At 37.8% G+C, this 26,413-nt stretch overlaps 1 protein-coding gene across 1 annotated transcript in view; it reads left to right on the top strand.

Annotated features, from left to right (window-relative positions):
• pacrg (PARK2 co-regulated) overlaps nucleotides 1–6,354 on the top strand; it is a 506,322-nt gene extending 499,968 nt beyond the window's left edge. The window contains exon 5 of the mRNA XM_062040439.1: nucleotides 5,702–6,354. Within this exon, the coding sequence (XP_061896423.1) occupies nucleotides 5,702–5,862 (161 nt within the window). The 3' untranslated portion in view covers nucleotides 5,863–6,354. The remainder of the gene's footprint in view (nucleotides 1–5,701) is intronic.
• Nucleotides 6,355–26,413: the final 20,059 nt, after the last annotated feature.

Below are 26,413 nucleotides of genomic sequence, written 5' to 3'. Positions count from 1 at the left end.
AAGATTAAAAACGAATTACAAACAACAACAAAAAATAACTAAAAAGCAGTCTTTTTCTCACAATGTGTTGACTTTTTCCTTATAAAATTGGGAACAATTTCTCATATTCATTCTGTAATATTGCAATATTTTCTCATAAAATTATTACTTTTTTCTGTATAATCATTACTTTTTAATGCAAAATGGTGACATTTGTCATATAAAATTTTGACTTTTATCACAATAATGCCAATTTTTTGGTAGTTCTTGTAAAATAGTGACATTTTTTGAGTAAAATGATGTCTTTTGAAATAATTTTGCCGAGTAAAGTTCCGATTATTATTATAACATTGCCAACAATTCAAAGTTTTCTGATAAAATTGTGACTTTTGTCGAGTAAAATTACGACTCTTTTCATAAAATTGCCAACATTTTAAGGTTTTCTTGTAAAATTGCGACCGTTATTGAGTAAAATTCCAACTTTTATCATAATATTGCACAAATGTTCAGTTTTCCTTGTAAAACTTTGACTTGTTTTGAGTAAAAATTACGACTTTTATTATAATACTGCCAAAATTCACAAGTATTTCTTGTGAAATTGTGACCTTTTTCTTGTGAAATTCCAACTCATTTCTCACAACAGGCTTTTTTATGTTTGCATAGTATGTATATATTATTAATGTTGTAAATATAAATCTTTATATATCTAGAAAGGGTGGTCCTAAAGAGGTAGGCATTTTTCGGAGGTCTCAAGAAGGTAACAAATACAAATATGTGGTTGTTTGTGTGTGTGTGTGTGTGTGTGTGTGTGTGTGTGTGTGTGTGTGTGTGTGTGTGTGTGTGTGTGTGTGTGTGTGTGTGTGTGTGTGTGTGTGTGTGTGTGTGTGTGTGTGTGTGTGTGTGTGTGTGTGTGTGTGTCAGTTGTTTGAAAAAAAGGAGGAAGGAGTGGAGGCTGCATACCTTAGGAATGTTTTTCGATAACAAGTCCCCACAGCACACTAGAACTCTGTTTTACATCCCAGGGTGGGGTGCGGGGGGCTGTGTTGTGATTGGCCAGCGAGAACATGTCCCTCCCAACCCCCCCAACGTCCTTTCGTCAGTGGACGTCTCATCTGTCTCACACGTTTGTAATATTTCCGAATGGACGTCCGGTCTTTTACCTCCAGCCGGTGTTGCGCAACGGCCTAGCAGGCCCGCTAGCAAACTAGCATGTGCTGTACGCCAGGTGTGTCACTCTCCCTGCAGGCTGCAAAAACAGTGTGTGAAAAAATGAAAAACCCAAACAAAAGTCAGTCTCTCCAGGATTTTCATGGGACGTTACAGTTTTTGCATCAGCATTTTTCAAAAAGTTGTGATATTTTTTTAAGCTTATTTATTTCATCTACATGACATCCGCTTGTGATTTTATGTTAAGTTAAAGTTAAAGTACCACCGATAGTCACACACACACTAGGTGTGGCGAAATTTGTCCTCTGCATTTGACCCATCCCCTTGTTCACCCCCTGGAAGGGGAGGGGAGCAGTGAGCAGCAGCGGTGGCCGCGCCCGGGAATCATTTAACCCCCAATTCCAACCCTTGATGCTGAGTGCCAAGCAGGAAGGTAATGGGTCCCATTTTTTATAGTCTTTGGTATGACTCGGCCGGGGTTTGAACTCACGACCTACCAATCTCAGGGCGGACACTCTAACCACTAGGTCACTGAGTAGGTTAATGATGATGTGATCTGTGTTTTAAATATTTGTTGTAATCCTAACCCTAACAAAAATGACAGGATTTCAACAAATCTAACAATATATGCTTTATCCATTCATCCATTTTCTACCGCTTGTCCCTTTCGGGATTGCGGGGGGTGCTGGAGCCTATCTCAGCTGCATTATTTGCATCTTAAATTAAACGTTGCCTCAATTTGCAGAAAGTCTACCCAAAAACTGCGAAGGAAAGTGCAGGGTTTTTGGGGGTTGGTTGCAATAAAATTGGAGGAGAAAACTAATAATTGCAATAAATAGTTGTGATTTTTACTCTGTAATTTTTTTTTAAAAAAAACCTACACACGTATTACTGTAAGAAAAAGATTACTCTTAGACTTAGACAAACTTTATTGATCCACAAGGGAAATTGTTCCTCGCAGTAGCTCAGTTTCAAAGGATGGAAAGGGGCATTTAGACTAAAAATGCAACATAAAATATAACATATATGTAATATTTACATATTATATATACAGTATATAATATGTACTGATCTATTATATTTTTATATTATATTTTTATATAATATATATGTGGAGGGGGGCGTGGCCTGCGGACCTGCAGCGAAACGGGGTGTGCCAGGACCGGCTTCGAGATCAGCGACAGGTGCGCAGATGGCCCACCTGGGCCTGATTATCTAATCACCTGTCGCTCTGTTAAAAGGCAGCAGCCTGGGAGGAAAGAGGGGTTGGAGTTGGAGCAAGAGCAAGAGCGAGAGCGAGAGAGAGACAGACAGACACAAAACAATTGCTGAAAAGCAAGACAATTTATTGCAAAATAAAACTATATTGTGAACCTGATCCAGCTCTCATGTCAGTGCTTGGTGGTCCGAGGAACCCGGAGGGGAGAAACTTCCACAATATACAATATATAACAAATCCCAATTATCATGTACAATATTACAGTATATGTAACAGCTGCAGCATAAAATAGAGAGTAGATCCAGCAGAAAATATACATTATAAACAAAGAGGGGTAGCTAACATAGAAGGTGTCAGGTAATAGAGAGATATCCTCTATTGCTGTATGGCGAGTGATTATACAGCTGGATGGAGTGCGGCATGAAATAATTCTAGAATCGAACACTGTAGGAACGAAGCTGAAGGACCTTGTTGGAGTATGATCTCTGCTGTCCCTCAATTGTCTGGTGGAGTGGGCGGGCAGGATCGTCCATGATGGCGAGCAGTATGTCCAGGGTCCTCCTGTCCCTCACTGACACAAACGCCTCCAACTGCATGCCAATAGTTTGGCCGGCTTTCCGGATCCGTTCGTCAATCCGGTTTAAGTCCCTTTTGCTGGTGCTGCTCCCCCAACAAACCACTGCAAAGTACAGGGCACTGGCCACAACAGACTGAAAAAAGATCTCCAACAGCTTGCTGCACACATTAAAGGACAGTAAAAAAAAGAGTCTGCTCATGCCCTTCTTGTATACAGCGTTGCTGTTGTCCTGCCAGTCCATTCTGGACAAATTATAAATGACAAATTATAGCTCAGGCTTCAAATGAGAAAAAAAAATCACAGTTAAAAATAATGTATTTATTACTGTAGAAATGGCACGTTGTGTACTAACTGTACACTGACTACTCTAAAGTATATCTAAACTTCATTTCTAGTAATCTCCATTGAAAAGATGTACTTTAAAAAAGGTTAAAGGGTGTACTCACTTTTATGAGACACTGTATATGCACGTATGACGATAAAAGTTATTTTGATTATATTATACATAAAGTGTAGATCAGGGGTCACCAACGCGGTGCCCGCGGGCACCAGGTAGCCCGTAAGGACCAGATGAGTAGCCCGCTGGCCTTTTCTAAAAATAGCTCAAATAGCAGCACTTACCAGTGAGCTGCCTCTATTTTTTTTAATTGTATTTATTTACTAGCAAGCTGGTCTCGCTTTGCCTGACATTTTTAATTCTAAAAGAGACAAAACTCAAATAGAAAATATTTTAAAGACTTGGTCTTCACTTGTTTAAATAAATTCATTTATTTTTTTACTTTGCTTCTTATAACTTTCAGAAAGACAATTTTAGAGAAAAAATACAACCTTAAAAATGATTTTAGGATTTTTAAACACATATACCTTTTTACCTTTTAAATTCCTTCCTCTTCTTTCCTGACAATTTAAAAATCAATGTTCAAGTATTTTATTTTTTTTTATTGTAAAGAATAATAAATACATTTTAATTACATTCTTCATTTTAGCTTCTGTTTTTTCGACAAAGAATATTTGTGAAATATTTCTTCAAACTTATTATGATTAAAATTCCAAAAAAATATTCTGGCAGATCTAGAAAATCTGTAGAATCAAATTTAAATCTTATTTCAAAGTCTTTTGAATGTCTTTTAAAATTTTTGTTCTTGAAAATCTAGAATAAATAATGATTTGTCTTTGATAGAAATATAGCTTGGTCTAATTTGTTATATATTCTAACAAAGTGCAGATTGGATTTTAACCTATTTAAAACATGTCATCAAAATTCTAAAATGAATCTTAATCAGGAAAAATTACTAATGATGTTCCATCAATTCTTTTTTTAATTTTTTCAAAAAGATTCGAATTAGCTAGTTTTTCTCTTCTTTTTTTCGGTTGAATTTTGAATTTTAAAGAGTCGAAATTGAAGATAAACTATGTTTCAAAATTTAATTGTCATTTTTTTCGTGTTTTCTCCTCTTTTAAACCGTTCAATTAAGTGTAAATATCATTAGTTATTAATAATAACATAGAGTTAAAGGTAAATTGAGCAAATTGGCTATTTCTGGCAATTTATTTAAGTGTGTATCTAACTGGTAGCCCTTCGCATTAATCAGTACCCAAGAAGTAGCTCTTGCTTTCAAAAAGGTTGGTGACCCCTGGTGTAGATTGATCAAATGATCAGAATCAGGTGTCCTAATCACTTGGCCCGGCCACAGGTGTATAAAATCAAGCACTTAGGCATGGAGACTGTTTCTACAAACATCTGAGAAAGAATGGGCCGCTCTCAGTGATTTCCAGCGTGGAACTGTCATAGGATGCCACCTGTGCAACAAATCCAGTGGTGAAATTTCCTCGCTCCTAAATATTCCAAAGTCAACTGTCGGCTTTATTATAAAAAAAAATTAAGCGTTTGGGAACAACAGCAACTCAGCCACCAAGTGGTAGGCCACGTAAACTGACAGAGAGGGGTCAGCGGACGCTGAAGCGCATAGTGCAAAGAGGTCACCGACTTTCTGCACAGTCAGTTGCTACAGAGCTCCAAACTTCATGTGACCTTCCAATTAGCCCACGTACAGTACGCAGAGAGCTTCATGGAATGGGTGCATTCTAAGCTATACATCACCAAGTCCAATGCAGTTGTGTAAAGCACGTCACCACTGGACTCTAGAGCAGTGGAGACGCATTCTCTGGAGTGGTGAATCACGCTTTTCCATCTGGCAATCTGATGGACTAGTCTGGGTTTGGAGGTTGCCAGGAGAACGCTACATTTCGGACTGCATTGTGCCGAGTGTGAAATTTGGTGGAGGAGGAATTATGGTGTGGGGTTGTTTTTCAGGAGTTGGGCTTGGCACATTAGTTCCAGTGAAAGGAACTTTGAATGCTCCAGGATACCAAAACATTGTGGACAATTCCATGCTCCCAACCTTGTGGGAACAGTTTGGAGCGGGCCCCTTCTTCTCCCAACATGACTGTGCACCAGTGCAGAAAGCCAGGTACATAAAGACATGGATGACAGAGTCTGGTGTGGATGAACTTGACTGGCCTGCACAGAGTCCTGACCTGAACCCGATAGAACACCTTTGGGATGAATTAGAACAGAGCCTGAGAGCCAGGCCTTCCCGACCAACATCACCAATGCGCTTTTGGAAGAATGGTCGAAATTTCCTATAAACACACTCCGCAACCTTGTGGACAGTGTGGTTTTGCGGACACTTTTTCTATTCCTCCTGAAATAAAAATGAAAATAAACAGTTTCTGACTCGATTTCTCTCGTTCTGCAGTCAACTCCGGAGACGGCATCGACTACGGCCAGCAGAAGCGAGAGAACGTGGGCGACCTGATACAGGAGACTCTGGAGGTGCTGGAGCGCTACGGCGGCGAGGACGCCTTCATCAACATCAAATACATGGTGCCCACCTATGAGTCCTGCATGATTGGCTGAGGCGAGGGAAGGGTTAATCTTTATCAACTTCCGACCCACTTGTTTGATTCTAGACAGCCTTTTTTCCTGGCATCATTTCAACTCAACTTTCCATTTAATTTTTTTTTTTTGTCTTTGACTCATTTTATTCAAGTGGAGATTGAGGGCCAATGCTTTCTCAAGCAAATAGTGCAGAAAATCTGTTTGACCAATGAGCGATCAGCAGTTGTCACCCATGTGGAATCTGCTTGGCACTCTTGGAACCCTTAGCAGACCGGATACTACAATTGTGTCTTAGGACTGTAAATTAAATTTTTAGGCGCCCCCTATGGGATGTGGTCAAATTGCTACATGTAATACATCCAAGTTTTATTGCCATTACACAAATGCTCAATGACTTACGGACAATTTGTTTTTCTTGTGCCCCTCCCATGTTTTTCTAACAATCTTGCTCAAATTTAAAACACATGTGCTAGTTCATCCCATAAAGATGTGTACCAAAATGTGTGGCAATTCAATGAAACACCTCAAAGTTAAATGTGGAGAGCAATTTGAGATGTGTGAGAAATTTTAAGTCAGTCCCACGCATAGGGTGAAGCTTCTGGGTTTCAAATCAGCGCCAACATGTGATGTGTTTGTCATAAAACAGGGACTAACGTTTATTGATAATTGGCCCTCTTTCTGGGGCAAACCGGGCCTGTTGATGAGAGACGGCCTTCACCCTAACCATCCTGTCTAGGAACATAGATTTTTGTTTGAGTCACACTTGACTAACTACAATAGAGCAAGCCCGGTCAAAGGCAATTACAGAGTCTGTTAGTCCGGGTGAGGAGTCAGTTAAGCTAGAACTAGCCAGCGCCAGGCTGGAAAATTCTTGCACACATAGCATTTCTCCTAAAATAATACACAACTCACATAATGTTTTTTTCTGCAGTGACTGTGCCAGAGGTGGGCATGCATTCTACTGAGGTGGCAAATTATGATGCGTTCAGTGTATCGCAGCACCAAGCAAACAATCTGAAAATTCCCGTCATATCAATTCCTAGATATGGTCGAAATTATTTAAAGCGCACTACGCAAAATAAACACAACATTATTAATATTACTACTACGGATAATTTTAACAAAAACTCCTCAAAACAGCCCACTACATATAATATGGGCTTTTTAAACATAAGATCATTATCTCCCAGAACATTATTAGTTAATGAGGTCATTAGAGACAACAATCCTAACGTCATTGGTCTCAGCGAAACCTGGCTCAAACCAGACGATTTTTTTGCGCTGAATGAGGCATCTCCTCCAAACTATACGAATGCGCATATTGCCCATTCCCTTAAAAGAGGTGGCGGGGGGGGTCGAACTAATATCCAATTAAAACCTTAACCTTACCCCCAAACCCCAACCCCCAATTTTGTGGCAATTCAGTGAAACACCTCAAAGTTAAAGGCCTACTGAAACCCACTACTACCGACCACGCAGTCTGATAGTTTATATATCAATGATGAAATCTTAACATTGCAACACATGCCAATACGGCCGGGTTAACTTATAAAGTGCAATTTTAAATTTCCCGCTAAACTTCCGGTTGGAAACGTCTATGTATGATGACGTATGCGCGTGACGTCACTAGATAAACGGAATTATTGGTACCCCATTGAATCCAATACAAAAAATCTCTGTATTCATTTCAAAATTCCACAGTATTCTGGACATCTGTGTTGGTGAATCTTTTGCAATTTGTTTAATGAACAATGGAGACTGCAAAGAAGAAAGTTGTAGGTGGGATCGGTGTATTAGCGGCTGGCTGTAGCAACACAAACAGGAGGACTTACTTGGATAGCAGACGCGCTAGCCGTCAACCGCACAGATGATCGGGTGAAGTCCTTCGTCGCGCCGTCGATCGCTGGGACGCAGGTGAGCACGGGTGTTGATGAGCAGATGAGGGCTGGCTGGCGTAGGTGGAGCGCTAATATTTTTATCATAGCTCTGTGAGGTCCGGTTGCTAAGTTAGCTTCAATGGCGTTGTTAGCAACAGCATTATTAAGCTTTGCCAGGCTGAGAATTATTAACCGTGTAGTTACATGTCCATGGTTTAATAGTATTGTTGATCTTCTGTCTATCCTTCCAGTCAGGTATTTATTTATTTTGTTTCTATCTGCATTTGAGCCAGATGCTATCACGTTAGCTCAGTAGCTAAAGAGCTTCCCCGATGTATTGTCGTGGAGATAAAAGTCACTGGGAATGTCCATTTCGCGTTCTCGACTCTCATTTTCAAGAGGATATAGTATCCGAGGTGGTTTAAAATACAAATCCGTGATGCACAATAGAAAAAGGAGAAAGTGTGGAATCCAATGAACCCTTGTACCTAAGTTACGGTCAGAGCGAAAAAAGATATGTCCTGCACTGCCTCTCTAGTCCTTCACTCTCACTTTCCTCATCCACAAATCTTTCATCCTCGCTCAAATTAATGGGGTAATCGTCGCTTTCTCGGTCCGAATCTCTCTCGCTCCATTGAAAACAATGGTAGAATATGAGGAGTCCTTCCTCTGGTGACGTCACGCTACTTCCGGTACAGGCAAGGCTTTTTTTTATCAGCGACCAAAAGTTGCGACCTTTATCGTCGTTGTTCTCTACTAAATCCTTTCAGCAAAAATATGGCAATATCGCGAAATGATCAAGTATGACACATAGAATGGATCTGCTATCCCCGTTTGAATACAAAAAATTCATTTCAGTAGGCCTTTAAATGTGGAGAGCAATTTGAGATGTGTGAGAAATTTCAAGTCAGTCCCACGCACAGGGTGAAGCTTCGGGGTTTCAAATCAGTGCCAACATGTGATGTGTTTGTCATAAAACATTAGCACAGGAAAGCCAGTAGGGGGCGCATGTTTTTCTACGTCTTTACAACTTTGTGGCTCGGGAGTCGAACATTTGGATTACACTAACAAAAACATGCATGTGACAACTTGCAAGAGAGAACTGAACTTCTTGATTCTGCTTATGGAAAAGCATCAATAGTGAGTCGGTGCTGTGCTGTGGAAAAGATGAGACACTTTTTATGTTACCTCACATAGAAGTCCGTTTATTAATATCCCCATGGTAAGTCTTAATTATGAGATAAAAAGCCATCATTTTAAGGAAAAAAAGATAAGAAAGATCCATTCATTCATCCATTTTCTGTACAGCTTATCTTCATTAGGGTGGCGGATAAGATGGAGCCTATCCCAGACCGGTCGCCAGCCAGTGACAGGAAATTTCGAGATAAAACATTGAAATGATAAGATAAGAAAGTGGAAATTATGAGATAAAAAGTCATTATATATACTGTTTGTGTTTATATTTAGCACTATTTATCTCATAATTATGAATTTTTATCTTGTAATTTTGATTTATCTCATAATTTAAATTTCCTTATCTCGTAATTTAGACTTTTTATCTCGTAATTTTGATTTTTTAATCTAAAAATTATAACTTCTAATCTCGTAATGTTGACTTTTTATTTCATAATGCGGATTTTCTATCTCTATATGTTGACTTTTTATCTCATAATTGTCGCAATTTCAATTTGTATGTCATAATTATGACTTTTTATCTTATAATTTCAATATTTTTTATCTCATAATTATTACTTTGTCTAATAATTTCCACTTTTCACTTTTTATTTTATCATTTCCACTTTCCTATCCAATTTCGACATTTTATCTCACAATAATGATTTTTTATCTCATAATTTCAATTTCCTTATCTCATAATTTAGACTTTTCATCTCGTAATTGGGATTTTTTAATCAGAAAATTATGACTTCTAATCTCGTAATGTTGACTTTTTATCTCATAATGCGGATTTTCTATCTCAATATGTTGACTTTTTATCTCATAATTGTCGCAATTTCAATTTGTATGTCATAATTATGACTTTTTATCTTATAATTTCAATATTTTTTATCTCATAATTATGACTTGTCTTTCGCCATTTTGTCTCACAATAATGACTTTTTATCTCATAATTTCAATTTCCTTATCTCATAATTTAGATTTTTCATCTCGTAATTTGGATTTTTTAATCAGAAAATTATGACTTCTAATCTCGTTATGTTGACTTTTTATCTCATAACGTGGATTTTCGATCTCATTTTATTGACTTTTTATCTCATAATGTGGATTTTCTATGTCAATATGTTGACTTTTTATGTCATAATTGTTGCAATTTCAACTTATATGTCATAATTATGACATTTTTTCTTATAATTTCAATTTTTTTTTATCTCATAATTATGACTTTATCTCATAATTTCCACTTTTGACTTTTTATTTTATCCTTTCCACATTTCCTATCTCATAAATAATTTCCACTTTTGACTTTTTATTTTATCCTTTCCACATTTCCTATCTCATAAATAATTTCCACTTTTGACTTTTTATTTTGTCCTTTCCACATTTCCTATCTCATAACTTTGACATTTTATCTCACGACAATTACTTTTTATCTCATAATTTCAACTTTTTTTCCCTATAATTATGAATTTTGAGCTTGTAATTTCAACTTTTTATTTCATAAATGACTTTTTATCTCGTATTTTCGACGTTTTGTGTCATAATTGTTACTTTTTATTCGATCATTTCGACTTTATCTCATAATCTTGACATTTTATCTCATAATTATGAGTTACTATGGGTTATGTTTTTTCTCAGTGGTAGACATTTTTTTAAGAGAAATCTTTTTTTGTCCCCCATATTAACATCATAATTTTTTATTTTTTTTTGCGGGATGAATGTGCAGCTTACCTACAGTTAAAAGTCGTGAATCCAAATCTTACTTTATGTTTCTGCTTTTTTATGAGACGTTAGTAGGATATGGCTAAAACTGTAAGGCAGTGTTTGTAAGAAACTAAAATATTTGATGTGTTACATGAAAATGTAACTTTGTGCTTTAAAGAATGATAACATACCACAACCCTAACAATTACCAAGCTGGTACAATTGTTTTCCCACTCACGATATCTTAACTGTTATCATGTTAAAAATATTTGTGGAATGTTTTTGTTTCACGTCACTGACAGGATTGTGTGAATGAGCACAGGCGTAGTGATACTACTAGAAAAAAAGAGTCCCTTTGTGATTACATTTTAGTGCAAAATCCTACTAAATATTGTAACCTTTGCCAACTATTTCCTGCATGCATGTGTGATATTCCATTTTCTATACAGCTACGCCATAACCACACCTCGGCCTTATCCTTACAAAAGTCACATTAAAGCAAACGCACTGATTCAAATTCTCTGGGCTATTCCGTGACTTCCCGTCAGTTTGGCGTACGAGCTGTTCTAGATCTTCTTACTCTTACTTTTGCTGTACTGCACAGCTCCAACTGTACTCATTCTGTCACAGCTCCAGACGAAGCCTGTCGAAACACGCAAGGAAAGAAGATGCTCCGGAATGACGGCACTCTGCATTCCGAGACAAACTCATAAACACCGCTTTGCTTGGGCTCTCCTCTCCTCTCCACAGCCTGCGGGCATCTTTGACGACGTGCTTTTCAGCTGCTGTGTGTTTCATGCGCGACAACCTTATACCTGTGGGACATATTTGCTTATCAGCAGTTACATTGCAGAAAACTTTTGGAGCACAGGAGTATACAAGAGCCAATACAATGACTTAGAAATCTTGCTTTGACTAAGACATTTCAAAGCAATTTTTCCCCCATAGGAATTCATGTAACGTGAGTTTATTTCAGCCTACCAACATTTTTACAGGGCACAAAATGTTTGAAGTGATATTTCAACATACTTGAAAAAATAAAACATGACCAGGCCCCTAGCTCCCAATAGTAAAAAAAAAAAAAAAGTCCTGTATCTAGACCAGTGGTTTTAAAAAAAAGAGATAAAGAAGTAAAATACAACACTATGTCATCAGTTTCTGATTTATTAAATTGTATAACAGTGCAAAATATTGCTCATTTGTAGTGGACTTTCTTGAACTATTTGGAAAAAAAGATAGGTTTTTATTCATATTTATAAAGGATTTTTGAATTGTTGCTATTTTTAGAATATTGAAAAAAAAATCTCACGTACCCCTTGGCGTACCTTCAAGTACCCCCAGGGGTACGCGTACCCCCATTTGAGAACCACTGATCTAGACGGTGATAGGGATCAACTCCAAAATGTAACCACATGTTCCTTATCCCATTTCTCACATTTCCTAAATGAAAATCTCCCCCTACATGTGTGAGTTATCTATAGTAAATTGAAAGAAACAGAGTGAACCCTCTTGTCCAGTCATCTTTTTTTTTATGCAGGGTGCGCTGCAAATTATTTGCCACTTGGCAAGATTCAACATTTTATTTCTAGAAATGTCCCTAGTTTTTTGGGACAACGTTACAATAACAAATGGACACTAAACGTTAGCAACGCTAGCGTAGCTATGTGAGCTACAATGCTAATCATGCAAAAACAACTTATCTTACCTTTTGGCACCTGCTGTTTGTTGTATATTCGGGATCTGCATAAGTCATGAAAATTTGATATCAAACCGTGGAGGCATTGCTGAGATATTTATAAAATAATCTTGCCTTCCTTCGTACTTCCTCCAAATGAGCTGATTTGTGACATTTTTCACATCGATGACATCAGCAGACTATCCATATATGGTAGAAATTTAACTAAAGAGCTTTGTGCGAGTCTGTCATTGTAGTCGGACGCTGTCGTCAGTACGTTCCTTCTTTTTCTCGATCCTCTTGTTGTGGGGCAGACTGGCTCGTACATGCACATGCATCCTCCGATAGGTAAGAAAAGTTGTTTTTGCACAAAAGGGCCCCTTTCAAAGTAAATCTTGCATAATAGGGCACCTTATGTACTAAACCCAAAACCAGTGAAGTTGGCACGTTGTGATATTTAATGTTGGAACTGACAAACTTGATTTTTTTTTGCAAATAATCATTAACTTAGAATTTAATGGCAGCAACACATTGCAAAAAAGTTGGCACAGGGGCATTTTTACCACTGTGTTACATGGCCTTTCCTTTTAACAACACTCAGTAAACGTATAGGAACTGAGGAGACCAATTTTTTAAGCTTTTCAGGTGGAATTATTTTCCATTCTGGCTTGATGTACAGCTTAAGTTGTTTGTATTTTAGGCTTCATATTGCGCCACACATTTTCAATGGGAGACAGATCTGGACTACAGGCAGGCCAGTCTAGTACCCGCACTCTTTTACTACGAAGCCACACTGTTGTAACATGTGCAGATGTTGCTTGGATGGCAACATGTGTTGCTCCAAAACCTGTATGTACCTTTCAGCATTAATGGTGCCTTTATGCCCATAACAGTCCGGATGGTTCTTCTCCTCTTTGGTCGAAAGGACACGACGTCCACAGTTTCCAAAAACAATTTGAAATGTGGACTCGTCAGACCACAGAACACTTTTCCACTTTGCATCAGTCCATCTTAGATGAGTTTGGGCCCAGTGAAGCCGCCAGCGTTTCTGGGTGTTGTTGATAAACGGTTTTCGCCTTGCATAGTAGAGTTTTAACTTGCACTTACAGATGTAGCGACCAACTGTAGTTACTGACAGTGGTTTTCTGAAGTGTTCCTGAGCCCATGTGGTGATCTCCTTTACACACTGATGTCGCTTTTTGATGCAGTACTGCCTGAGGGATCGGAGGTCACGGGCATTGCCGCTTACGTGCAGTGATTTCTCCAGATTCTCTGAACCTTTTGATGATATTACGGACCGTAGATGGTGGAATCTCTAAATTCCTTGCAATAGCTGGTTGAGAAATGTTGTTCTTAAACTGTTTGACAACTTGCTCAGGCATTTGTTGACAAAGTGGTGACCCTCACCCCATCCTTGTTTGTGAATTACTTAGCATTTCATGGATGCTGCTTTTATACCCAATCATGGCACCCACCTGTTCCCAATGAGCCTGTTCACCTGTGGGATGTTCCAAATAAGTGTTTGATGAGCATTCCTCTCAACTCTTTTTTGCCACTTGTGCCAGCCTTTTTGAAACATGTTGCAGGCATCAAATTCCAAATGAGCTAATATTTGCAAAAAATAAAGTTTACCAGTTCGAACGTTAAGTATCTTGAGTATGAAGTCTATTCAATTGAATATAGGTTGAAAAGTATTTTAAAATCATTGTATTCTGATTTTATTTACGATTTACACAACGTGCCAACTTCCCTGGTTTTGAGGTTTGTGCTTTGTAGAGCATCGTTCTTAGAGTTGTGTTTATTCGTGAAAAGGTTTTGGTCGAGTTTTGTTGAATAACTTGATCAAAATCTGCAATCTTCCACGAGGTTTCAAGAAAGCTTTCAAGTGAGATAATGATGCCTTATCTCCAACAGATATCATCTGCTGTCAGGAAGTAGAGCATGATGATGTTAAGGCACAAAGCATGCACACTGAACGTGAAACCGTTTATTTCCTGGAGCCAGCTAGGCCACCAGCAGTCCAAAAATAATAAATTGCTCATTATGACTAAATAGACGGGAGAAAAAGAGGTCACGGTATTTTAATCGGACTTGCGTGCGTTTCCGCTAGACAACGCGTATGGAATAAAATGTTACATTTGCGTTAGGTCAGATGTGTTTTCCACTCTGCAGGTTTGGACCAATCCCGCCTCTCGTGGGCGAACTAACCTCATTGGCTGCTCATTTCACTCGGTTACTTGCATGAGCAATTGCAGCTTGGTGACGGAGTTAGGTGCTGTGTGACATTAGCGTGTGCATGCAGGCATGCTCGTACTCTTGATGCGGGAGACCTCGTCCTCCGATGTCCTTTTTCCAGGCGGCCACCTTTCTTAATGAGCAGCACCGACTTTCCAGAGGAGGTCGAAACGGACACAATTTAGCATTTAATGCCCATTAGTGCCTGTGATGTGACCTAATTGAGCCATCACATGGCCTGGCCTTTCAAGTAGAGGTACACTGGAGGCACTATATGTACACTATGGCTTCTGTGACATTGAACGCTGGCTAAAGAAGATCTGTGAGTATTCCAAGGTGTCCCAAAGACAAGCTTGTGGCTCGGTCAAATTACACAGGTGAGGAGGGACATTGGGACAGTTTGAGTCGTCCTCTGGCTCTTCAAAGTTGGATCCACCGATGAAATGTTGAATGTGTCTGTAGAGGTTTGACACATTTTTTTTTAGTTACTGTACATCTCCTAAAAACTGAAGCCAGATTGAATCCTGAATCAGGTCTGGATCAAAAGTGTCCCGTTCCTTGGCTCACACCTAAAGTTATCGAACTCCAATGATATCAGTTATTTACATGCTAACTGATCTGGATCCAAAGTCCGATCCAGATACTGGTTAATGTCTTCAACTAAGGCCATGTCTACACTAAGTCGTTTAACCCCTTAAAGGCCTACTGAAACCCACTACTACCGACCACGCAGTCTGGTAGTTTATATATCAATGATGAAATCTTAACATTGCAACACATGCCAATACGGCCGGGTTAGATTAGTAAAGTGCAATTTTAAATTTCCCGCTAAATATTCTGCTGAAAACGTCTCGGTATGATGACGTTTGCGCGTGACGTCACGGATTGTGCGGACATATTGGGACACCATTGTGGCCAGCTATTAAGTCGTCTGTTTTCATCGCAAAATTCCACAGTATTCTGGACATCTGTGTTGGTGAATCTTTTGCAATGTGTTTAATGAACAATGAAGACAGCCAAGAAGAAAGCTGTAGGTGGGATCGGTGTATTAGCGGCTGGCTGCAGCAACACAACCAGGAGGACTTTGAGTTGGATAGCAGACGCGCTACCGTGAGTACAGCTTTGGCTTCCAAAACATTTGATCGCTTGCCCGTACGTGCGTGCCGCTATGTGCATGTCACGTACGTAACTTTGGGGAAATATATGTGCTGAGGTGAACGGTACTTTGGGCTGTGGGATTGAGTGTGTTGTGCGGGTGTTTGAGTTGTATTGGTGGGTTATATGGACGGGAGGGGGGAGGTGTTTGTTATGCGGATTAATTTGTGGCATATTAAATATAAGCCTGGTTGTGTTGTGGCTAATAGAGTATATATATGTCTTGTGTTTATTTACTGTTTTTTTTTTTTTTTTTTTTTATGTCCTGCCCAGCTTCTCGGGCAAATCATATAGCAGATGTAGATGCCCATATCGGCTGTTCAGATTTACTTTACAAAAGAGAAGTGTAGGATACTTCTCTCGTTGCCTTACTTGTATTTTGACTTTATTAAATGTATTTATATTATCATTTGGTGCAGCCGGGCCGGAGCAGGAGGGGATAGAAAGAGAGAAAAAGGAAGACAGAGGGGGGAATTGTGGGGACAAGAGGGGGATTAGACAGAGAGACAAAAACAACAACAGCAAACACAACAACAACAACAACAACAGAGCAACATCAGCAAATACGACATGTACAAATATGATAGTAAAAGTAATAGCAAATAAGCAGTTAGCGAAAATTTAAAAAAAAATACAGAACTGAGCATTATTACACTAAAAATGGAGCAATATGAATACCAATAGAAATAGTGCTATTGATAATAAACAATACCAGTACTTTACCTTTATTATCAACAATATTTATTTTAATTTATTTACTGTTTTAGTCATTCCCAGCTGAATATCAGGTCCTACCCGCCTCTCACAGCATCTTCCCTATCTGAATCGCTTCCACTGCACTCTAATCCTTCACTCTCACTTTCCTCATCCACAAATCTTTCATCCTCGCTCAAATTAATGGGGTAATCATCGCTTTCTCAGTCCGAATCGCTCTCGCTGCTGCTGGCCATGATTGTAAACAATGTGCAGATGTGAGGAGCTCTACAACCTGTGACGTCACGCTACTTCCGGTACAGGCAAGGCTTTTTTATCAGCGACCAAAAGTTGCGAACTTTATCGTCGATGTTCTCTACTAAATCCTTTCAGCAAAAATATGGCAATATCGCAAAATGATCAAGTATGACACATAGAATGGACCTGCTATCCCCGTTTAAATAAGAACATTTCATTTCAGTAGGCCTTTAAACGAATAATTATTTAGCCTAAGCCCCGTTTCAGCCACACTAAACCAGCGTTTAAGGTCCCCCTCCTCGGACAAATTTTTACACGGGTAAGTCCGCCGTGTATTTCTTGAATCTCCGGCACTTAGCTTTGTATGGACTCATTGATCGTTTACCAACTTAGTTTGGAGAGGAAGTGACGCCAGAAAGGCCGCTCCCCACACAGGAAGTGACGATGCCAGAAAGAATGCGCAACAGCCAGCTTCAAAACAACCGGAGCTAAAAAGATGGAGGCGAGTCATCCAGACATGCCCGTGTTTCTCTTTCTTCAACATGTACAAACACTTGAGGAAATCACACAAGAATACCTTAAGTGAAGGAAACGCGCGATTGCAGCTATTTGGGATACAACACTTCTCAGACGGCAAGAGAACTTTCGAATGTCCGGGTCAGCTGTGATTCTATTTACCGAAAAACTTGGTCCGTTCCTCCCGTGAATGTGATACAGCCAGTGTGTGACTTTTTTTTTAGCTTGTTGACGCTAGCCCAAAGTCTGGTCAGCTCATTAGCAATAGCATTAGCAGCTAGCGTCAGGCTAGCGATGGCCTCGCTATGGGACGAGAGAATGCTCTCGAATGACTCCATACCAGCCGCTATCTCTCCTTTGACAACAAATTTAAGAATGTCTTTTGACTGATGCTCCTAAAAACGTCCGAGTCGACAATCGAGTCTTCCATGATATCTGGATCCGAAGACACACAAGGCTTGGAGCGGCCTGGCTTGTGGGATTTCCCTCGGTTAGACATCCCAGAATTCACAGGCGCAATTTGCAAAAAAAGAAGCTGCATACGACAAGTTAGTAAAAAGTATGGTATAGTTGACGGCTGGAGTTAACAAAGGTGCAACTAAAACATAAAAAGGTCAGATTTCCTCGGAGCCCCTGCTAAGAACGCCCTGCACCGTCCATACTCAACTGGAAGTCTGGGAGCCGGTTCTAAACAAGAACCGTTTTTTAATTACCATCCCTCGCCTTGATTGACTTGATATATCAAGATCCTATCAACAAATCCTTGGATCATACTTAGGATGTACACCAAATTTATTTCAAACAAAACCAAATTGCATGTACTACTATGCTTCTTTTATTTCCTTAGTTAAATCCAAACAAAAACTGCCTAAATCGAGATTGTAGTTCCTAATCAAAAGTTTCTGTATTTGTTCTTGGATCAAGTAGCAATACTGCAAATGTCATCACGATTAAAGTGAAATAAATATAACTTTTTTACTTTAAATGGCTCCAGATTGAAGATGGAGATCCAAATCCTGATCCAAAGGCTCACACCAAAGCTACATTCCAGAATCCTTGGCAAACCGTCTACTTTGGAGTTATGTGATTCTAAAACCGATTTAGGTCCCCACTCCTGACCCTGATCAGATTACACCTATTTGTCTTCGGGTCCTACCAAAAGCCTAATTTTCCAGATGTGTTCATCCGAACGTGATCTGAATTTTGATGTAGACCCATATTGAGAGTAAATAATTTCATTCCTTTGAGGACTACAATCACATTTAATCGGGAATCCTTCAGACTTTGTGAGTCCCGGTCAATACAAAAAGGATCTGGATCCACAGTCAAAGAAAAATCCATCGGTCTTTGGGGACACACCAGCGTCTCTTCACAACTGTTAGGAGTTACGAACATTCAAAACTCCGTGTGAGAGGATCTAGTCTGTGTTTTAGTGTCAGACCTCCAGGAGCGTTCAGGAGTTGTGACCCTATATTTAACCAGCGGGTGTGTGGCATTCCTGCGCACCTATTGCTCCTTTCAAAGGGAAGAATAGCTTGCTCTAATCCACAACCTGGCCTAATCCTCTCTCCATTGTAACCCGACTCCAGGGTCAGCCAGAGACGGTGCTGGGGCCTCACTGGGGTCCTCACTTAGCTGTAGGGGTTATTATTAGCGCGACAGCTGCCACTGCCCCGACTCCCCTTGAGGAGCACATGCGAGTCATTTGGGGATGAACTTCCTGAAAGCTCAAATCCGTCCTTCTCCATCCAACCCACCTCCTCCTCCTCTCGTCACCGAATCATGGTCACGGGCCAGCGAGGCTTTCGGATCGCACGAGGGAACGCGGCAGAGAAAAGCTGTCCAAACACGCTGATAGTGTTCTGTTGACGCAAGGGGAAATGAGATTGAGAAAAGTAGAGAAAAGACAAAGAATGAGAGAGGAGATAATCACAGCAGAGGAGAGAGAGAGAGAGAGAGCGAGTGGATGTAATATTTGACTTGTGTGTATGTTCAGCACACAGAACAAACTCCACTCCACAGGGAGCAGACCTCTGCCAAGGACATACGCAACAAAGAAGTATTGGAAAATATGTCATTTTCTAAGTGAGATTATTCGCTACGAAATTACTGACAATTTTGTTCAGATAAGTACATTTAATGCATAAAAACTAAGTAGGAAAAATGGTGTATACCAGGGGTCACCAAACTACGGCATTTTTTAAAATTAATATTATTTTAAAAAATCTGTCCTTTCTAATCCATTTTCTACCGCTTGTTACTCTCGGGGTCTCCTAGCTACTCAGGCAAATCATATTGTCTAAATATGCACTTTCCCATCGATAACGTGACATCATTGGCAAGTGCGCGCTCTTTCAGTCAATTAGTGCTTGAGGAATATACATTATATATATATATATATATATATATATATATATATATATATATATATATATATATATATATATATATATATATATATATATATATATATATATATATATATATATATATATATATATATATATATACATATATATATATATATATATATACACACATTTATATAAACACATATATATATATATACACATACTGTATATGTATATAAATATAAATATATACGCACATATATATATATATATATATATATACACATGTATATATACACATGTATATATACACGTAAATATATATATACATACATACACACATATATATATACTGTATATACATATATATATATATATATATATATATATATATATATATATATATATATATATATATATATATATATATATATATATATATATATACAAACCCTGTTTCCATATGAGTTGGGAAATTCAATTGAATGCACTACAAAGACAAGATATTTGATGTTCAAACTCATAAATTTTTTTTTTTTTTTGCAAATAATAATTAACTTAGAATTTAATGTCTGCAACACGTGCCAAAGAAGTTGGGAAAGGGCATGTTCACCACTGTGTTACATGGCCTTTCCTTTTAACAACACTCAGTAAAGGTTTGGGAACTGAGGAGACACATTTTTTAAGCTTCTCAGGTGGAATTCTTTCCCATTCTTGCTTGATGCACAGCTTAAGTTGTTCAACAGTCCGGGGGTCTCCGTTGTGGTATTTTAGGCTTCATAATGCGCCACACATTTTCAATGGGAGACAGGTCTGGACTACAGGCAGGCCAGTCTAGTACCCGCACTCTTTTACTATGAAGCCACATTGATGTAACACGTGACTTGGCATTGTCTTGCTGAAATAAGCAGGGGCGTCCATAGTATTGTTGCTTGGATGGCAACATATGTTGCTCCAAAACCTGTATGTACCTTTCAGCATTAATGGCGCCTTCACAGATGTGTAAGTTACCCATGTCTTGGGCACTAATACACCCCCATACCATCACAGATGCTCGCTTTTCAACTTTGCGCCTATAACAATCCGGATGGTTCTTTTCCTCTTTGGTCCGGAGGACACCACGTCCACAGTTTCCAAAAACAATTTGAAATGTGGACTCATCAGACCACAGAACACTTTTCCACTTTGTATCAGTCCATCTTAGATGAGCTCAGGCCCAGTGAAGCCGACGGCGTTTCTGGGTGTTGTTGATAAACGGTTTTCGCCTTAACTTGCACTTACAGATGTATCGACCAACTGTAGTTACTGACAGTGGGTTTCTGAAGTGTTCCTGAGCCCATGTGGTGATATCCTTTACACACTGATGTCGCTTGTTGATGCAGTACAGCCTGAGGGATCGAAGGTCACGGCTCAGCTGCTTATGTGCAGTGATTTCTCCAGATTCTCTGTACCCTTTGATGATATTACGGACCGTAGATGGTGAAATCCCTAAATTCCTTGCAATAGCTGGTTGAGAAAGGTTTTTCTTAAACTGTTCAACAATTTGCTCACGCATTTGTTGACAAAGTGGTGACCCTCGCCCCATCCTTGTTTGTGAATGACTGACCATTTCATGGAATCTACTTGTATACCCAATCATGGCACCCACCTGTTCCCAATTTGCCTGTTCACCTGTGGGATGTTCCAAATAAGTGTTTGATGAGCATTCCTCAACTTTATCAGTATTTATTGCCACCTTTCCCAACTTCTTTGTCACGTGTTGCTGGCATCAAATTCTAAAGTTAATGATTATTTGCACACAAAAAAATGTTTATCAGTTTGAACATCAAATATGTTGTCTTTGTAGCATATTCAACTGAATATGGGTTGAAAATGATTTGCAAATCCTTGTATTCCGTTTATATTTACATCTAACACAATTTCCCAACTCATATGGAAACGGGGTTTGTACTTGGTATCATTACAGTGGATGTCGGGTGTAGATCCACCCATGGCATTTGTTTACATTGTGACACCGGTGAGCTACCGTATCCTCCTACGGTGTGTAGTGAAGCATGTTTAGCTATTCCTCGTCCTGCAGGGATGATACTTGTAAGAAACTCACTTTATTTGTCGCCATGGAGGCGAGGATTAGTGATTTAGAAGAAGCTAAAACACTGCTGATTGCGGATGGACATTAGCCGCTAGCTAGCTTGCCATGTTTTAAAGCTCCTCTTCCTGAGGGTGTTTCAGTGTTATAACTTCACCTTTATTGTTAGTTTTTAAGCCAAAATGCGTCCGTTCTCCCTTTTCTGTCTACACACTGTGTCTGCTCGTAAGTACTCCGTGATTGTGCGCTGCCGAACATGCTCCTCTGCTCGTAAAACCAGCAATGTCATGCCTGTAAAAAAAAAAATATGGCGAACTGGTACTTTTCAAACAAGTATAGTACCGTTTTTTATTCATTAGTACTGTGTTACTATACTAGTACCGGTATACCATACAACCCTACTTCATACACAATAAAACCAATGTAATTTTAACATAAAACTTCAATGGCTACCTGGGCAGTACTGTATACTAATATTTACAGTGTTTTTTTAATAACTATAACTATATGTTAATTCAAAAAAACATGGTCATTCGTTGACATCATGTTTTAGAACCTCAGTACTCACTGCATTCACTCACTACTGACATTTGTATCATGTCTTGGCTCATCAACATTCTCATTTTCTGTGTGAAACTTTATCAAAAATAACCGTAACTCTTTGGCTCTTCCAAGCTTGAGGACGAGACTGTCAAAGTAAGACGAGTTCGACAATGGCAGACGCAATAACAAAATTGGACATTGTTGGGTTTAGAGGTTGGATTTAGGAGCAGTCAGCTGAGCGAGTGAAAGCCTAGTCATCAATTATATATATATATATATATATATATATATATATATATATATATATATATATATATATATATATATATATATATATATATATATATATATATATATATATATATATATATATATATATATATATATATATATATGTATATATATATATATATGTATATATATATATATATATATATATATATATATATATATATATATATATATATATATATATATATATATATATATAAATATATATATATATATATATATATATATATATATATATATATATAAAAAGAGTTCTATAATTTATTGTATATATATATATATATATATATATATATATATATATATATATATATATATATATATATATATGTATATATATATATATATATATATATATATATATATATATATATATATATACATATATATATACATATATATATATATATATATATATATATATATATATATATATATATATATATATATATATATATATATATATATATATATATACAATAAATTATAGAACTCTTTTTTTTTTGGATAGAGTGATTGGAGCACATACTTGTTGGTCACAAAAAACATTCATGAAGTTTGGTTCTTTTATGAATTTATTATGGGTCTACTGAAAATGTGACCAAATCTGCTGGGTCAAAAGTATACATACAGCAATGTTAATATTTGGTTACATGTCCCTTGGCAAGTTTCACTGCAATAAGGCGCTTTTGGAAGCCAACCACAAGCTTCTGGTTGGATTTTTGACCACTCCTCTTGACAAAATGAATGCAGTTCGGCTAAATGTGTTGGTTTTCTGACATGGACTTGTTTCTTCAGCATTGTCCACACGTTTAAGTCAGGACTTTGGGAAGGCCATTCTAAAACCTTAATTCTAGCCTGATTTAGCCATTCCTTTACCACTTTTGACATGTGTTTGGGGTCATTGTCCTGTTGGAACACCCAACTGTGTCCAAGACCCAACCTCCGGGCTGATGATTTTAGGTTGTCCTGAAGAATTTGGAGGTAATCCTCATTTTTCATAAAGCACCAGTTCCATTGGCAGCAAAACAGGCCCAGAGCATAATACTACCACCACCATGCTTGACGGTGGGAACGGTGTTCCTGGGATTAAAGGCCTCACCTTTTCTCCTCCAAACATATTCCTGGGTATTTGGGCAAACAGCTCAAGTTTTATTTTATCCGACCACAGAACTTTCCTCCAGAAGGTCTTATCTTCGTCCATGTGACGTCAGATGAAACAAAAATTGAGCTGTTTGGCCACAATACCCAGCAATATGTTTGGTATTGTGTTGTCGACCCCTGAACTAAGTTAAGTTAACTTTTTGACCACGACTGTATTAGGGCTGTCGAGTGATTACGATCTTCAATCAGATGAATCACACTCTTGAACTGTCTTTCATCATGATTAATCACAGGTTGTAAAAAAAATGTGTTTAAGAAAATACCCCAATATTTGGATACAAATGAAATTTAGTAGTCAGAATGTCATACAGCAGGGGTGTCCAAACTTTTTCCACTGAGGGCCGCACACGGAAAAATTAAAGCATGTGGGGGCCATTTTGATATTTTTCATTTTCAAACCATAACAAAATATATGCATTTTTTATGTATTTTACCTTTAGGGGTCCTGGGGACCATAGAGGGTCTCAGTCATTAAAATGTTAAAAATAAGTCAGATTGTTGTTTTTTTTAATTATTTAACGCTTACAGTAAATCTTTATATCAACGTCAAGTTGAAATAAAGTAATACAATTTAAAACAAATGTTTTATGGCTTTTCTGTCAAAAATAACTTAGTTTTTCTATAGTAAAACTGAAATATGCAGTATTTAGTAATTAGAGCCCCAAAAGATCAATAATGCAGGACACCATTGATTTTAATTATTTCATATTTTTGAGTAATCACAGTGAAAAGATAAATAAAAAAATCACTAAATATATTTGGGATCCAAAAGGTGCCCCACTTATGAAGTGATACATTTTTATTAGGTTTTTCTTTTACTTTCAACACTTAAGTTACGAGATCAACTTCAGATATATCTGTCGATTTTATGCTGGAACTGTTATTTTGTTTGTTTTATGCGCTTTTGTCAAAGAAAACGTTGATGTTTTTATATGGCTACTACACAATATACGCAATATTTACCACATAAAACATTTTAAAGTGAAATGTTTGAAGTAATTGGAGCCCTGAAAATAATTCATTATAACGTGTATTTTTTGTCTTTTTTTTTTTTTTTTGAGCAATGGCAAAAAAAAGAAAAACAAAGGAAGACAAAAGAAAAAAAAACAGCCTGCATGGCAGTTTTTGTGTCAACATTGCAACTTTTTCTCGTTAGATTTCTCCTCATTCCACTTTTTGTAATGTTCTTTTTTATTTTTACAATAGTATTTCCAGAATGTGTGGCGGGCCGGTAAACAATTAGCTGCGGGCCGCACTTTGGACACTCCTGTCAAACAGGAACGTTTTTTTTAAATGTTTTACTCAACTGCAAGTCATTGATTTGCTCAAAACTCTGTGACAGTAGAGTAAGATTTAAGTGCACATTTTGAAAGTACGGTCAATATTATAGCAAACAAGATAATATAGTAAATACACTCATAAACAACTTAAAACATTGTGCACTTTTTACATCTGCATTTACTCTTTTTTTAACCAGGTGCTTAAACAAACAAGCTTATTTACCTTTTCAGATGACCGTACTGATCTCTTTTTTTTTTTTGGTACAATGCGACCCCAGGTAGATGTAACTATTTAATCAGGTCCAATGTTCTCTAGTAAGCAAAATAAATGTGGCATCAGCCAGAAGTTGCAAAATGTTGCTCTTGTTTGTGCAGAAGTTTGTTCATCCTTGTTGGAATTGTGCTCCTCCAGGTTGTCACTGATGTCAGGTGTCCGACATGCGATGGCTGTCCATTTTTGTAAAAGCATGATCTAACTTATCTGTGGTGCTTTTGTTGACAATATTGACGTAGGTAAACTCCACCAGTGTTGTTTGTCATCCTCTGTCCATGTAAAACTCATGATAGTGGTGCCATCCTCATGTATGTGTTTGGCTTTAAGATGCTATTTGTGGCTGCAACACCAACACATTACCTTAGTTCAGGGGTCGACAACCCAAAATGTTCAGAAAGTCCCAATGGACCAAAAATGTAAAGCAAAAATCTGTCTGTAGCCGCAAAAAATTGAAAGCCTTATATAAGTATAATGAAGGCAACTCATGATGTAAGTGTCTATATGAGCTATATTGGCCTACTATCAAAGGCTGACGCAAATCTTCGTTGACAGAAATTTTGTTTTTTCATTTTTATTCTACACATTTTTGAAACATTGGAAATCATTAGTAAAATGGAGGCTTCTCACAGGATGAGATAACTCCTGGAAATGACTGGCTCAGAATGGCCAAAGGTATAGATGTGTGTGTCCACGTTTAAGGAAACGACAGGCTGTCTTCTTCTAATGGATTTATTACAATCTTTGCAAGCTGGGTAACGTTTGCTGTGGTCTGGAACAACATGACACACAAACAACTATGAGAAATGCAGCCAATATTACATACAGATAATGTGTCATGAGACATGCACATATAAAAAAAATACAAAGAGGACATAAGTAAAGGACTTTAAATGAGCTCAAATATATCTACAAACGAGGAATAATGGTGCAATACGTACATACAGCTAGCCTAAATAGCATGTTAGCATCGATTAGCTTGCAGTCATGGATTGACCAAATATGCCTGATTAGCACACCAGCAAATCAATAAAATCAACAGAGCTCACCTTTGTGCATTCGCGCACAGCATAAAACGTTTGGTGGACAAAATGAGACAAAGAAGGAGTGGCATAAAACACGTCTTTCTGTCAATCAATCAAAGTTTACTTATATAGCCCTAAATCACGAGTGTCTCAAAGGGCTGCACAAGCCACAACGACATCATATATATATATATATATATATATATATATATATATATATATATATATATATATATATATATATATATATATATATATATATATAT

The sequence above is a fragment of the Entelurus aequoreus genome, linkage group LG03, assembly GCF_033978785.1.
Source record: "Entelurus aequoreus isolate RoL-2023_Sb linkage group LG03, RoL_Eaeq_v1.1, whole genome shotgun sequence".
In the NCBI taxonomy this organism is placed as follows: Eukaryota; Metazoa; Chordata; class Actinopteri; order Syngnathiformes; family Syngnathidae; genus Entelurus; species Entelurus aequoreus.
Note: the sequence above shows the minus strand (reverse complement) of the source record. Positions and strands in the feature narration are given on the sequence as shown.